The sequence below is a fragment of the Pteropus vampyrus genome, unplaced genomic scaffold, assembly GCF_000151845.1.
Source record: "Pteropus vampyrus isolate Shadow unplaced genomic scaffold, Pvam_2.0 Scaffold471, whole genome shotgun sequence".
Lineage (NCBI taxonomy): Eukaryota > Metazoa > Chordata > Mammalia > Chiroptera > Pteropodidae > Pteropus > Pteropus vampyrus.
Genome location: NW_011889252.1, coordinates 1,072,307 through 1,088,687, shown reverse-complemented (window position 1 = coordinate 1,088,687; position 16,381 = coordinate 1,072,307). Strand labels below are relative to the sequence as shown.

At 43.0% G+C, this 16,381-nt stretch overlaps 1 protein-coding gene across 6 annotated transcripts; it reads right to left on the bottom strand.

The window, feature by feature from the left end:
- Window positions 1-21: 21 nt before the first annotated feature.
- Window positions 22-15,138, bottom strand: CSRNP2 (cysteine and serine rich nuclear protein 2). Of its 6 annotated transcripts, none has more exons than XM_023524521.1 (5): window positions 14,853-15,138; window positions 9,928-10,168; window positions 8,761-8,819; window positions 5,503-5,799; window positions 22-3,474 (listed from the first exon to the last, which is right to left on the bottom strand). In XM_023524521.1, exons 2-5 carry the CDS (start codon window positions 10,076-10,078, stop codon window positions 2,551-2,553), a joined length of 1,431 nt encoding a protein of 476 aa, XP_023380289.1. In that variant the 5' UTR covers window positions 10,079-10,168; window positions 14,853-15,138; the 3' UTR covers window positions 22-2,550. The 6 variants fall into 6 exon arrangements, with proteins under 6 accessions (XP_023380289.1, XP_023380290.1, XP_011380687.1 ...); XM_023524522.1 differs by having other exon boundaries at window positions 8,776-8,819; XM_011382385.2 differs by having other exon boundaries at window positions 8,560-8,819; window positions 14,853-15,136.
- Window positions 15,139-16,381: the final 1,243 nt, after the last annotated feature.

Below are 16,381 nucleotides of genomic sequence, written 5' to 3'. Positions count from 1 at the left end.
GAGATGAAGAATAACACATCATTCTTTTGAATATTTCTTTAATATTACATTTAAATATTCTCTTTAAATACAGCATTATCACAATGTAAAGGACCTAAAAGGCAAAAACAAAAAAATTGTTTTCAGAGAACCAGATAAGCTTTGGATTCACATTGAAAATACTACCTGTGTACAGTAAATGAGAAGGGAAATTGGAAAATGAGTTGCGGTAAAAAGTTATTTCTTTTGTCTAGGCCTGGACTGAACGGGGATTGAAGCTATCTGCTTCTGTGGTCAGAGGCCTAGCTTTTCTAGCAACAATGAGCTACAATTCTGTCCAACTCAAGTAGCACCAGAAATGAGATGGACTAAATTGTATAGGAAAGGCCCTTTGCTTGGCAAAACAGTTAATGCTAAATGTTAATATTTAGCATTTAAAAGCTTGGGATCGGTATGAGTCGGAATTGTAAAATTAAGGGATGGACTTAGATTAAGAATCTATTTTCTTCAGAAAAATCATTATCTTGAGGGTTGGCAATGAGTTTAATAATTAGATTCAAATTCTTGGTTTGATCCCAAAGGTTAATGTGTCTCTTACTGAGCAGCTGGAATCCACTTCCTAGATTAGGAATACCTCCTAAGGAGAGACTGTATAGAGCTCACCCTCCCCTTCTAATACAGATTTTCAGAAAGATTCTTCATAGTCAAATTCCCAGTTAAGCTTCGGTCTTGTATTTGAGGGGACCAGACTAAGGTGGGGACTTTTCGTGAGGCTAGAGAGCAGAGAATAAGGACCTATATACTTAAGAACTCTCTGCAAAATGTAAAACGCAGCAAAAAGGAATGAAAAGGAGAGGCGAAATGGGTTTAAAAGATGTATCTGTGTTAAGTACAAGGCCTTTCAGGCTCAGTTTAGAGATTCTACAGGTGAAGTGCTGCTGTGACATACGTGAAGGTTGCTTTAAGACACCAGGTTTGTAATATCCCACAAGAAAAGGCTTTATGAGCAAGATAAGTAGGAACAGTTATGTCTCCCACCAAAAAAAATGTTTTTCACTTTGTTCTTTCCTGTTTAATAAACCACATCAGAGTGAAGCATGGCATAAAGGATGTTAGAGAAGAGTGTTTTGCTCACTATTGCCTCCATTTTAAAACAAAGGCAAAGATAACTTTGCTAATAAAAAGAATTCAGTGGTGTTCAATGGAACACATCCAGAACATAAGCTAGACATAAGAGGAATAGGAACCATATCCCCCAGTAGAGGTAAGAACTAAATTTGAGTCCCATTCTATAGACCTCAAAGGTGGTCATCAGAACTTGAATTCTTTGGAACCTAGAAACTGACATTTCCAATTGTATGCAGCATTGAAGAATTGGTTTGGCTTCCAATATTTATATGTCAAGATGGGGGGGGAGGTCCAATAAATATTTGCAATTCTTGGAGGGTGAACTGGAATAGCATTAAGAACTCTCTAGCCCTGTATGTCCAAGAAGGACCATGAGGGTAGATGCAGAAATAAAAACCCAAACAACAAAAAATAACTAGTTGGTGACCTTAGATTGCCACATCCTATATTCCTTTAAAGCTCAAATCTTCCAAAGGCAGGGAAAAAAGACCTGGGTGAAAGGAAACATGGCACAAACTAAGTCATCTTCATTCTAGAGAGCAGCCTATTCTGCCTCCTTTGGACAAGTAATGCTCCATATATGCCCCCCAGGGGATGTGTGAGCCCCAGTCTAGAGCTGCCTGATAGAGCTAATATTAGACACACACAGAAGACTTGGGCTCTTTATACCACATCCCCAGCCAATGTAGCTATTTTTCTTTAAAGGAAAAAGGATGGGGGCAGAAGGGCGAGTGCGGGGACACGAATGACAAGTTAAACTCTAGTACCTAAGAACATGAGAAAGAAACAATTCAAGTTACAGACCAGGAATCCCCAGTGTGGGGAATAGGTCAGGGAACACCAAACGTGTCAAATATTAACTTATTTACCAAATAGGGGCGCCAGGAAAAGGTGGTTAAATTTTTATAAATCCTGGAGGCTTTTTACAGAAACAGACCCTTCTACCCACTCCTCTCTAGATTCGACCAGGTGACATTTCCAACTGCATTATTAAGACATACCAAAAGGGGATATCAGAGTAACCACTGAAGAAAATGAAAATGAGCTTGTACCCCACCTGGAGTTCAGGAGAAGAGAAGGGGCTTTGCCATGCTATTCAAATTATGTGTTCTGGTCCCTACATAAAGAAGAGCTGCTTGAATTACCCAGTGTCTCCTGTGAGATCCTAGTTCTTTGTTCCGATGGCCCAGAAAACTCAGTATTCGGCACTATGCAGCTTCCTCTGCCCCAAGACTATCCCCCAGATCAACCTGGGGCTGGTCTCTTTTGTTCTGTTTACCCTTTAAAAAATACTTGTGCGATCCTTTCTCACCTGTTCCTTAAAGACCCCAATAAAATAACATGTGAGCAGCAGCTGCTTCTACAGTTTTGTTTTGAAATGGTGTTAGATAAAATAAGGGAATAAATAGAGAATGGGTAAGAGGCAGAATCACCATCCCTGTGTCACACTGTCAGAGGGAGTTCTAGGGAAGAATCTTCAGGGGGCCGGTCTTCGCTCTGCTGTGAGGTCTTCTCCACCATACAGCCCTCTTCGCTGTCCGTGCGGAAGGGGAGGTTTGAGGGGGACCAAGAGGGGCGGAAGTCTTCATTCTCCAGCTCCTCAGGGTTACAATCTTCGGGCACTAGTGCTTCTAGAGTGGATGTTTTCCCCACCTCTGGTTTACAGAGGGCAGCCGGGTCTGTGGGGCTACAAGCCACCAGTGAGGTAACAGGGAGAGAGAAGACATTCAGATCCTTCTCCTTGGAGAAAGAGGGTGGAACTTCTTCTGTACTAGGCTCTCCTTTCACCCCCAGGACTGGCCTCTGCTCCACCTGATAATAGACCAGGGGCCCACTGTTCAAGTAGGACGGGTTGTTCACTGCTGAGGCAGTTGCATGATCTGAGTTCTCGGCAAAACACAGGACGGAGGATCCTGGGGTCAACTGAGCCTGGATGAGAATGGGGGCTGTCAGGCCTGGGCACAGCTCCTCAGGAACAGCCAAGGGCTCCTCGAGGATGCACACACCCAGGCTCTCTATGCTAGAGTCCAGGCTGGCACTAGAGCCGCTGGAGTCTTCCTCTGCCTTGAGCCGTTCCAGTTCCTCTGCACTCTGTAGGTGCATCACTGCTGTCTCATTCTCAGCAATGAACTCCTGGAAGTCCTGTGTCTCGGAGCCCTGTGCTCTTGTCAGGCTGCAGCTGGCAGTGGGTGAGGGCTCCTCATCTGGGGCCGGTGGGCGGCTCACCTGCCGCTTGTTCTCCAGCTCCAGCTTCATGATGGTGTGGAGGTAATGAGTCCGGACCCGGATTGGATTAAATTCAATACGCCCCGCCATGTTCCCACAGCCGTCTCGGGAGCAGCCACAGGGAAAGGACATGCGATCTACCTGAGAAGGGGACAAGGAGGTTGAGGCAAGATGAGACCAACAGATTTAACAATGGCAAAAGGAGACAGCTGGCAAAAATAGGCAGTTGGGATTTGAGGTCTTCTTACAAGAAGAGAAACAACCAATTCAAAACATAACATGCTACATGAAATAAGTCAAAGACAGACAAATACCATATGATTTCACTCATATGTGTAATATGAAAAACAAAGGAATAAACAAAACAAACTCGTAGACACAGAGAACAAAATGATGGTTGTCAAGTGGGAAGGGGGTGGGGAGGCTGGGTGAAAAAGGTGAAGAGATTAAGAATTATAAATTGGTAGTTATGAAATAGTCACAGGGATGTAAAATACAGCACAGGGAAAATAGTCAATTATAATAACTATGTATAGTGTCGGGGGGTGGGGGGTACCAGACTTATTGAGGGATCACCTTCTAAGCTATATAAATGTCTACCCACTATGCTGTACACCTGAAACTAACATATAATTTGAATGTCAACTATAATTTAAAAACTTTCTTGAATGTTAAAAAAAAATTTTTAATTAAAATTTAAAACGACAATAAAAAACATAATATGCAGTGTGAGCTAACAGAACACTAGATGGTAGTTATTAGACCACTAGCGTTTTAATTCTAGTTCAGCCTCATTTCTCTCTCTAGGGCTCTGTTCCCTCTTCTAAACAAAAAGCAGACAAAAAATCATATAAAAGGGCCCTTCCAGTCAAAAAGTCCAGAGATGCCTTCTGAATGCCAACAGTTCTCAGAGTAAAAGAAATTTATGTGCTTCAGACTTTTCCAGAATTTATCTGGTTTATTGAGAAAACAAAAGAGTGGGGCCTAAACCTACAACCTTTTGCAATGACAGGCATGGGAAAGGAAGTGGAAGACCTAGCTAGTCCAAAGCAATACATTCTACGGAAACAAGGCAAAAATGCCTTAGTTTGCTAAGGTGCTATATAAAGGTTCAAACAAAATTACAGCCAGCTTTTCACCGCTTGCTTCAATTTCCCCTGATGTTTGACCAGTTTGTTTCTGAAGCAGTTACCAATATAATTAACTTACAGACCAGGGATATCTGAAAAGGAGATGCTTTTTACCTCCTTATCTCTCTTGGATCCCAAAAAGGGAATAAAACAAACCAAAACACCGCATGCCAAAAATAAAAATTAAGAACACAAGTAAGCTACTAAGTTACGTACAAATACACAATGTCTTCTTATGATGTCAAAGAACTCTCCATTTCAGTTCTTAGAAACAGTCTAATTATTAGGACTGTCCTGAGGTCTTTGTATAACAGACTAATTCATTATGAGACTTCAGTCTGGAAAGCAATATTTGGCCAGATCCACTAAGCTATTTGATACCTTCCTAGAAATAAAAAGGTTTTTTAGGATAAGTTCAACTAAAGACTCAGCATCTACATCCTCAGAATATAAGTTCCAAATAAATTTAATTCTTTGGGATGATACTGCTGTTTTCAATTCAAATGTGTCTTTCAACCTATCCCTTATCAGAGGGCCAACTAGGAGATGATGCTTTCTATCTTTTAGGACACTATGAATTTAGGCTCTGCCAGGCCAAGTGAGATCCTGAATGACAGGATCCAAGAATTATTTTGATTTTTACAAAACCGAAGTACAAGTACTGTGAATTAAGTGTTCGCAAGACACAATCTAAAGTAAAGGCCTACCTTACTTCTCTGCTTCCTTTTAATCTGAAGGAATCAGCCAATATGTAGAGAACAGCTCCTAAATGTTAAACTTACTAACCCCTGTTCCTCGATTTGCTGACAGCTACTTCTTATTACCCTCCAGGTGTAAAACATAGACAAGATCATTGGTATCTCCATGGCCTAAGAATCCTGTCATGTTGGTTTTCTTAGCTCATGGAGGAGGGTCATGGGACTGGGGAGTGTTCACAGTCATGGGGAATCCACCCATGGATGAGAAGCCTCCTATGTTCACTGGCCACATCCCTCTGACTCTAGTACAGATATACCACCTCAGGTCAACTTGGACTGACCTGGCATTTAATCCCAGCTTGGCTACAGGCACATGCTTCTGGGTCACAATACAGTCGACAGTCACAACCACACTCTTCTCGTGACAGGCGGATAGCTCGAAGTTCTTGCTTCTCTTCAGCATCAATGCGGTGGACCCCAGAAGCCCTCAGCAGGGCCCGTCGCCGTTTGGTGGGCAGAGGCTGCAAGAAGAAGTAATCATCCACCTCCACATTTTCCACATCAATATCTTCATCGGAAACATCATCCAATGTCAGGCCATCAGCCTCCACCGACTCTACTGTCCCGTTCTTTGTCAGCTGCCAAGAGACAAGAAGGAAAGGTTACATACAGCATTAGCAGCACAAGCCTCCTCACAGAGAGCATCTAGAGTAGCATGATCCATCCAACTAAACTTTCTGCAATGATGGAAATATCCCTGCTAATACAGAAGCCACTAACACATGTAAATGTGGCTAGTGCAACTGAGAAACTAAATTTTAAATTTTATTTAATTTTAATTAATTACAAACAGCCACAGAGGCTACTGTATTGGATACTGTAGGTCAAGAGAATAAATCTAGAGCAGGAAGACAGGAAACCTTATGCGGGTCTCACACCACCATGTCAACAGAAAGGACATCACCTTTCTGAATCAAAGTTTCTCAAAACCTCTGTCTCATCTTCCCTCCTAGAAGATAATCTGTTCCCACAAACATACCCTCTATTCCCAGACCTGTGTCCCTTAACTTTGGCTAACTACCTTGTAACACGGGGAGGAGAAAGTGTATCAGTGGAAGCCTTTGCTTCCAACCCACCGCCTAAAAGAAATACATTCTTTCTCCTTTCTAATCCATTTCTGATGTCAAAGAAAAGTTGTATGTGAGGTAGGGTGGCATATGTAATAATGACTTACTACCTACAGGCAGAAATCTGGGTTCTCTGGGCTAAGAGGGATAGAGAGCCAGGAAAGGGAATCTTAGTAGAAAGACAGGTTAAAGACAATTCATAGTTGAATGAGTTTTGAAAACTCCCTAGAGAATTCAAGGAAAGAAAATGAGGTCTCATAATCCCCAGGGCTCTGGAAGCTACTAGCAGGATGAAAGCCATGCTACTGGAGGGTTTGGCTTATTTCATCAGACAGCCACAGAGTAGTGCTGGTAAAGGAACAACTCCTAAGAGAAATGTGATGCAACAGACTTGGTTAATAAGCTACACACCTGTTTTTGTTTTGGGAGAGATTAGTAGAAAAATGAGGAGAAATAAAAGCAGTACTTCTGGGGATTCCCTAGTCTAGCATTTCTGAACCAGGCAGGCCCGTTACAAGGGGCCTTTCTGCAGACCTCAGGATTGCTCCTGTCTATTTCACCAGGGTCGACCTACTCTTAATCATTCTCCCTCCTACTATCCTTTCTAAGAAAACAGATTAGAAATGCAATAGAAAGAAACCCATGTAGAAATCAGAATTTAATATGTCATGATAGAGGTGGCGTTTTATATCAGTGAGAAAAAGTCTTCTAATCATTAAATGGTTAGGACAACTGGATATTCTTTTGGGAAAAAAATGTTAGATTCCCAATTCACATTATTTGTAATAATTAATTCCACATGGATAAAAGGCAAAAAAGGTAATAAAAGTATTAGAAAACTTATTGGTAAGTAAAGCTACCAATAAGTAAAGCAGCTTTTTTCTTTCCTTTTTTAAGAAAGACAGTCCAAAAGGAAAGCAAGTATTAGATGGCTTAGATGGGAAGACGCATAATACATATTTTTGAGACCAATTGCCTCCCTATAGAGTGCTAAAGATAGGAAAAATTTCTAAGAAAAGAGTAAGCTAGACTCAGGGAGGGTAGAGTTTTCTCTTGACATAAAAAGGTGTATCAGATGCCACCATTGCTGCTGCTCACTAAATCTGCTAGTAGGGAGGAATCCTGTACCTCAGTCTTGAGTTTCCCTGGCCTTGTCTCTAGACCTCCTACAAGGGAGGCCACAGAACAGGATGGTATCCTGTTTTGACAGGTCATTCCTTTACCAGATTTAGGAGAGACGTTTTCTTCTTAGGCAAAGGTTAGAAAGCATTCATTGCAAATGATGAGAACAGTGTTTATCCAGCTGCTGCTAGAGCAGCAGGAAGGTGATAGGGTCAGTGAGGGAATTCCTCAGACAGAAGGGAAACCTGAATGTCAGTCTAGTTAGAAAAACAGGTGCAAGGCTTTAGGAGTAGGCTTAGGGAAGTAGACAGAGATCTCAAAGGGAGAATGGAATGAGATCTAGTTAACCTACATCCTCTGGCACCAGCTCTCCAACACTACCACATTCTGGTGTCTCATTAGGATTTAACCCACAACCCTGGAAATAATGCAGCCACTTATTTTAATATGGGCCCACAAGAAACTTGGCCAGGCCTAAAACAGGGCTCTCCAAATTTGGAACTAGGAACTCCGGGGGAAATTTCTGCAGACTGGTGAAAACTATGGCTGTGGAGTGCTAAGCAGTGCTAAGAGAGCAAATGGGTAGCTATAAAGAGCCATCTGGGATGGGTCTTCTTCCAGCCCTCCTCTCCTTCTACACTTAAAGAGCTGGTGCGGCATTAGACGGCAAGCACAGTACTATACAAATCGAAATAACTATTTCATGATGCTGTTGTTTACACCAAAAAGACCATCACCTAGAGGTGATGGGGTTTATAAAAATAGTACAATCCTTTCAGACAATGTAAAAGATCCAAAACCTGTTCTGTGCATCAGAGCAATGACAATCATCTGACAAGAAACTGGAACATCATGCTTCCTCAGGTTCTAGGGGTGGCAGACTTGAATGTCACATTTTAAACTTTAAAAACATTTGTTGAGGGAGCGAGGGTAGAGAAGCCATTTTGCTCTCTTTAGTAGACTCCCTGTAAGACACAAAAAGAAGGGTGTCTCAAACTGAGATTTGATTCCAAATCTGAGATGTCTCATTAGAAAGATCTGGAATCCATACGCCAAGGGCAAGAGTCAAATAAAAAAGTCAAGAGACCTAATGGTTTCCCACTTTATTTTGGCACACGGGAAATACCAGACCCCAGACCCCCTAGGCACCTTCATCTTCTTGGCATGGAGTTTCTCCTCCTTCAGGTGCTCACGAAGAATCTCCCGATGGTTCACCTCCTGCTCTTGAGCAAACTCACAGAGCGTGTAGCTGCGTACAGAGTTATGACGCTGGGCCATGCCCAGAGAGCTACCACCCTGGCTGGGCACACTGGTGAAACCCTGGCGCCGGGCAAAGTAGTATACAGTCACCTGGTCAAAACGTACATTCTTCCTCCGCAGCTGCTTCTGCCGCTTCAGGATGGATGTGGCTGAGAAGGGAGCACAGAGAAATTTTATTAACCCAGAGACGGACTGTTTGGGGAACTCATTCTTTCTCATCCATCTAGTTCTCAGCTATTCTCCAAAGGTGCTCCCTGTACTTAGAGACATTTCTAATTTTCAAATCACAAATGCATAGTTGGAAGGGACCTTGAACATCAGTTGGTCCACACCCCTGCCTCCAGACTGACTTCACCCGAACAGACCACCAAATCTATGTTTAGACATCAGTTGGGAAGATCTCTAGGTAATCTTTTCAGAATATAACAATCGAGACAGCTTCACTGTCCAACACAGCAGCTACTACTACATGTGGCAATTTAAATTTAAGTTAATTAAAATGAAACAAAATTTAAAACTCGGCTCCTCAGTTACACTGATCTCATTTCAAGTGCTCAATAGCCACAAATGGCTAATGGCTATCATAGTGGACAGTACAAGATACAGAACATTGCTATTATAATAGAAAATTCTATTAGACAGTGTCATAAAATGGGATAGCAAACTTCTTCTGTAAAGGGCCAGGTAATATGTATTTTACCCTTTGCAGGCCATGAGGGCTCTGCTGCGGCTACTCATCCCTGCCACTGTAGCATGAAAGCACTCATAGATAATAGGTGTGGCTATGTTCCAATAAAACTTTACTTATAAAAACAGGCAGTGAGCCAGATTTGGCCTACAGGCAATCTCTGATGTATAGTATCAGAAGTTCTTTCCAAGAAACTAATTGAGGTAGAAGAATTAAGCAATCTGGAGTTGCCTCAGTTGTCCAGGCAATAAGCATTTATGTTCTGCTAGAGCTACCATTTCATGGAACTCTACAGGACTCCGGTGGGAAAGGTAGAATCCTGGACTACTCCTCCTGCAATTTAATTCAACTTATTCTGGGGCCCCACAAACCAAGCAAATGTAAAATCAGCTAGAATAAATCAGACTTAAGTCTATGATACTAAAGCAATGAGGTCTTCCAAAGAACTAAGAGCTAAGGTTGAGCTAAGAGTGGGAAAGATTATGATTAAGGGCAAATCCCCAAGCTGGACAGAAGCTGTCTCAAGAGCTTTAATGGTCTCTGATGCTTAGGGATGTGCATATACTCACGTGTGAAGCTGGAGGTTGTAGGAGGATTGAGGCTGTCACAGCTGTCAGCACTGTCACTGCTAGAGATCTCATCATCTGAGTTGGAAACTGATGAGCCCACATCTACATCATCAAACTTCCTCTTGAGACCCGAGCCCATAAATGCATCCATTGGTTTCAAAGGGGTTTCCTTGGAGATCCCACCACGCTGGCCCCAAAGCCCCTGCTCACCACCAGCTAGCCAGGTGCATTAGGATTCTGCCTAGGGGAAAAAAGGAATCAGCATTCCTGTCCTAAGACAGACCCCTTCCAAGTCTATAAATACAGCTCTCCAACTGAAGACAGAAAGCATCTGGGCTATCACTGATGTCTGGTCCCTTGAGACTAGGCCATTTCTCTGCTAATTCCCGCCAACATTCTCCTACTTTTCTTTCCCCTCCGCCCCACCCAGTCTCACTCTTAGAATAATGAGATGAGAAACAGCAGCACCTTTCCCAGTGGAGTGAAGGCCTTTGGTTCCTAGCCAGCTGAGCTCTAGGCTTCATTAGCCCAGGCATAACAGTAGCTGCTCTTCTGATTACACAGGAGAGCTCTCCAAGAGGTCAGTAGGAGGGATTTGGAATCAAAGGCAGAATTAGGCCATGCCTAAACCCAGACTAGATCCAATTATTTTTCCTAGTGAAGATATAGGCTGGCATTTCCCAAAGTGTTTATATGAAATAAACTAATTCCATGGATGTTAATAGCTTTTATAAGGAAATAGGGCTGCTCTGTCAAAATAGTTTAGAAAACTGCTTAGGAAAGGACTTCTTAGAGGCTTTTAACATGCTAATGAGCATGGGGAAGGGTGGGAGAAAATAGAATGCAGTGTTTCACACACCTGAATATGGAACCCTTTTTGTTTTCCAGAGTATTTTAGGGGCAAAAGATCCCTGGATCACACTTTGGGAAATACTGCTCTAGGCTCTCAATTTCTAAGTACATGGGCAGCCAGGCAGCCAGGCAAACACTTTACCCAGATCTTCACAAGTGTAAAGTATCTCACCAGGCTCCTAAAAGGTCAAATTTGGTTCTAAAGAATGGACTAAAGATTAGAATCTGCACTAGCTTCAAAACTCAGAATCTTTCCCAATTTCCTACTGCTCCATTAAATAGGGCTCCGCTGGTCTATCATCTTCCTCTGTGCAAGGAAAACTTCGCTTTACCACCTCTGCCCTCTGTAAAGAAACCAGCAAAGGAAAAACAAATAGCGAAAGTCACAATTTACACTGGTCATATAGGTATGACAGACACTGTCTTCCACATGCTGTCACACAACCAAGGAGTCTAGGGTACAAATTTTTTTTCTCCATCTTTGGAAATAACGTTCCAAAGGATAGGAATCTGCTTGACAGAAATACTGTCAGAGCCAGAGCCACATGTGTTGATATGAAGCCTCCCTCCTTTGCCACAGTAAGGCCAGAATCTCCCCAGACTATGATCTCACTAGTTGCTAATTATGCAGCAAGAATAACAACACTGCCCCAAAAGACAGGGCTGCATTACTGCAGAGCAGCTACTCAAAATATACTGTGGTGTCAAGAGATGCCTGCTACAGAATTGTTTTTCTGGACTGCGTCTCTTAGAAGAATTTGCCTGCTCTTGGATAAGCTCTACATAGTCAACCAGAAGTAATAACTACTTTAAAGACAATATTTCCAAATATATCTAGCCAGATCGCATCAAAATTCTGCCTTTAAGTCACAAGATGTACCTAAGAAACCTTGGCCATGTATACAATCTCAGACAAGCGAATTCCTGAAATAAATTTGGCCGTGGAGATAAACAAATAATCAAGTAATTGACAAGAACTGTAATTAAATTAAAAAATGAGCCCAGTATATCGATTCTGTTCTTTAACTTACTGATCTTGCCATCAGAGGTCACATTCCTAGGACATAGTAAGAATGGAGAGATACAAGGACTTTTTATGGGTTAAGATTTCAGCTGAGTTTAAAGACATCTATTAACTAACAATTTTCTCATTCTATTCTATTATGGGGGGGGGCTTTGCAATTAAGTACTAATGTGGATGGGATAAAAAAAAAAATGAGACAATAATGTTGACTACTGAATTTAATTTTTTCTCCCCACTTAAAAACCTTACCAAACCACATGAAAACTCAGAATGACCTGAAAATTCTGCTTTCTCAGAAAGGGCTTAAGTCCAGCTTCAGTTTTAATTGAGATCCAGCTAGTGCTACTACTAGGAAAGTGGCTTTTCCTCAGCCTGGAAGCACTCAGGGACTTATGACTGAAAGCAAATGTGCACTTTGGTTCTTTCCTAGTTGTCCCTTTGCCTCTGGTAGTGTGGCTTCCCTGTGAATATTTCTCTTTAAGCCCTGCATGAGAATGAGATTGGGTCTGGTCCAAAATCATATTTATTATCAAAATTCTCCACTGTCTTCACTCAGTTGCCCCCAGGGATATCACTTCTCTTTGGTTAATTTTGAGCACTTTGGTGAAGCAAGTATTGCTGGCTGCTTGTTCCATTCTTGTTTGCCCTTTCCACTTCGGGAATAGTGGTTTCTATGCAATGACAGGAGGTAGACAGGAAGAAAAAGAAAAAAATGTGTAACTTAGAAGAAAAATATTTTCCTTAAAGTGCCCAAGAATAGTAACGCCCATATTGACTTAGCTCTCTTCAACCCTACCCAAGATCTGTTAGCATCACTTTCTCTGGCATTAACTCATTTAAAAAAATCCATCGATTTGGTCTTGACAACCAATATCAAGTTTAAATTTCAACCCAGCTCTCCTTGTCCAACTCTCTGGTGTGAACTTGACTTGTCAGACCAAGATGTTCACTGGGTACCAAGAACAAACCTCCCATCCACTTCCACAGTGGCCTGAAGAGATCTTGCTTTGCAACAGCAACAACTAGAATAGATTCCACAATTACAATTTATCAAATCAATCTCCTTTCAAACCACAATTAGAAACCAGTCATTTCCACTCTCTCAGCTATTTGTTGGCAGAGGATCAATGTGTGTATTCAAGAAACAAACACACTTATAAGTTATAGTCCCAGAACTTAAACCCATACAGAAATAATCAAGGTGAGACTGAAAATGCAGGTCATAACTGACAGTTAACTGTCAAAATAAGCAACTCAAACAATAAATGCTTATGGAGAAAACAATGCAAACCTCTATAAAAGCTTTTAAATGCCAGTAAAATGAAAAGTCAGCAGACACTTTCTGGCTACCTGCCTTACAGTTTTTTCTCGAGTGTTTCTAGCTGAACATTTCCCAAAAGTATATGAAATAATTCAGATCCACAGTATGTAGAAGATATTAGGCTAGCACCAAACAAAACAGATCTAGAGCATATGCGTATTTTTAGTACTAGATCTAAGCTTTTTAAGGCCTATAAGGATTACTTTAACAATCCCCCAAACCAGCATGAGACTAGCAAAATAGGGGTGCCCCTGTACCTGCCACAAAATTTTGTGGATACACATTTATAAAGTTTAAGTAATAAAAGCCTATCTAATGAGTCCAAAATAATAAGACAAGGTACATCTCACAGGAGAAAGCCTCTCCACTCAACTGGAACCCAACCTTCTTCTAAAGGTCAAAGGACTAAAATCTCTAAGTAAGAGCTTCACGGCTACCATCTGTAGCTAGGTTACAGGAAGGAAGGCTTGCTGCTAAGTGTTATGATAAACCTGAATAATATGACCTGTCCCATTTCTCCTTTTACAAAATATGCTGTGGTCGATTCTTAAATATCATGAATTCTGTGGATCTATGCATTCTTGTGATTACCCCAAGATCATGAACTTTTTAAAGCACTCAGGTAAAAACATCCTGTTTAAACTAGGTAGTATTAAAAGGAAGACATCCTCCAACCATCGCTCCCTGGTTTTTACCCATTCGCTGACACAGGTTAGAATCTGGCTTTCCATCTAAACTACCATCATATGGAAGACACAAGATCTTTGTGGGAGAACTGGCACATGATGCTGCAGGGACCATTAACTCTCAAGGATATCCAGTCATTTATAACTCTGGCACATACTAACATCCTTCTGGCTTTGGAGATTTGCAAGATGTAAAGACAGTAAAGAAAAGGAAAATGTGAATCAAGCATGGATTTACCTTGAACTGAAAACTGTAGGACAAGGGGACACTGTGTCTCTTGGGGATAACTTCTAACATTTCATATTGAAGAACAGTTTGTGTGTCACAATGCCACTCTAAACCCATTTAAAAAGATGAATCAAGACCATGGCCCTAAAAGGGATGGATGGCAGTAAGCTGCGTGTATGGGCCTGTGAAAAAGAACAAGCTAGCAACCAGGGCAAATGATGCTTTCGTTTCCCGATACGCCAGAAAAATGGGAGACATCAGAAACCTGAGCTGAAAGGACATGTCAAGTCACCAGTTCCCATTAATGGACACCGCCGCTGAATCTTTCAGCTCCCGGCCCATTTCTCTGATTCCTGCTAACCTTCCCGCTCATTCCAATCTTCTGCAGCCCCTACCCAGCCTTCCCATCCCTTCCTGCCTGCTACTCACTAATTCTCAACCACTCCTCCCTCATTTTCCTCTATTCTCCCTCCCCTTCCTTCACTTCCCTCCATCCTACATCACCTCCATTCCGAACTCAACCCTCATCCGCAATCCTGCTGGCTTCTAAGCCGTCCATCCGTCTCCCTCGAGCTGCCCCCGCAGTCCCGGCCCGCGTCCTCGGCACCGCTCGCTCCCACGCTTCTCCCTACCCTTTCCCTTCCCAGTGGCGCCCTAGCTCCCCGCCCCCCGACCGCTCCCGACCAAGCCTCCCTCATTTCTGACCCTCCACCAGCGCGGCTCTGGGTTGACCACTCTTCCACAGTAGCCCAAGGGCCGATCCCGAGAAAGGACCAGGCGGCACCCTCCGCCCCGCACCCCCAGGCCCATTACCGGCCCCGCCGCAGCTGCCTCCTCCCGTGATGGTCTGTGCCGCCCCCGCTGCTGCCGCCGCCGTCGCCCTAGCCCGGTAGGAAGGAGGGAGGAGAGAGCGAGTCCCGGGACCGCGGCGACGGTCTGGGAGTTCCCAGGGCGGCAGGACTGGAGGAAAGGTGGGTGGGCAGGTCGGCCGGCAGGCGGCAGAGGGCAGACGGCTCCCGCAACTGGGGCGCCCCTGGCAGTAGCCACCCAGAACCGCCCCGGCTCCGGCTAACAATAGAGTCCGGCCGCAGCGCTCCGACTCTTATAGGCGCCGGCACGTCCTGACCGAGCCCCGGGGCAGGCTGGGAAATGGAGTCTATGTGCCAGCCCCACGCCCAGCAGCATGCCGGGAGTTGCAGGCGGCGACCGGCGCAAAGCCGAAACGCTAAGCAAATAGGATCAGGAGGCAGCGTCTCTGCTGCAGGGGACCCTGGGAAAGCGAGTTAGGTGTCGCTGCAGCCTTTTGAAGAAAGGAGACCCTCAGCTACAGATCTTCAATGACTAAAGGAATTGTCCTCTAAATCTACTCTTTTCATTTCGCCAGGACCACACTCCCATGCCTAAAGGACATAATCCCCCTTATCCTCCCTCATGGGATCTTAGTCTTAAGCAGCGTGAGGTGCTGCAGCCTGCCCAAGGTATAGAAAAGGGAATACAAGCAATGTGTTATCTCAAAATGTATTGATGGGTTTTTTTTCAAAACTATTTTTACATGAACTCTGATCTTCACAACTTTGCAGCCCATTTTTATGTTAGAAAAAACAAAAATTCCGAAGTCAGAAGTTATGTCATTGCCAAGGACACCCAGCCTTGGTTTCTTACCTCATTCAGAATAGTATATGTCTCTCCCTTGACCTATACGCCCCTACAAGATGTTGGTGCATCCTCTCGCCCCACTGCCCCCAATCCTGTCGTTTTGTTTCTACTTCTACTTTTCCCCTCCCTTACTCTGCTGTAACACTGGTCTCCTTGCGGTTCCTCCTGCGGTTCAACAGGACAATCATGCTCTCATCTCAGTGCCTTTTGCCTGGAACACTCTTTCACCAGCTAGTCACATACTTAACTCCCACACTTAATATTTGCTCAAATAACTCATCAGATACCTTCCCTAACCGTTATTTCTAAAATGGTGCTTTCCCTTAGTCTCTATCCCCTTGCCTTATATTTCTTCTTAGCATTTATCACCTGACAAATATTTATATATTTCATATTTCAGTCTTCTATCACTTGACTAAATTCCATGAGGACAAGGAATTGTTTTGTTTACTATATCATCTGCACCCAGTACAAAGCCTAGTATTTGACATTTAGGAAGTGGATATTTATTGGATTGATGAATGGCAGGATTTTAACTCAGGTTAGCCTGGATCCAAAGACTAGGGTACTTTTTTACTGTAACCAACAACTATTGGAGCCAGATCTACTGGCTATCAAGCTATCTTAGATTTAGAATTAAGAAGTTGGGTGGTTTGGAAAAAAAGCCAAGAATTCCAGTCTAAGCT

What these genes read in the sequence shown, in the direction of transcription:
- CSRNP2 (XM_011382385.2), bottom strand. Translation starts at nt 10,078, where the DNA reads ATGGATGCATTTATGGGCTCGGGTCTCAAGAGGAAGTTTGATGATGTA. An exon ending in TACAACCTCCAGCTTCACAC is followed by an intron (nt 8,820 to 9,927) that starts GTGAGTATATGC and finishes CTCCCTTCTCAG; the next exon opens with CCACATCCATCCTGAAGCGG. An exon ending in AAGCTGGGATTAAATGCCAG is followed by an intron (nt 3,475 to 5,502) that starts GTCAGTCCAAGT and finishes TCCCCTTCTCAG; the next exon opens with GTAGATCGCATGTCCTTTCC.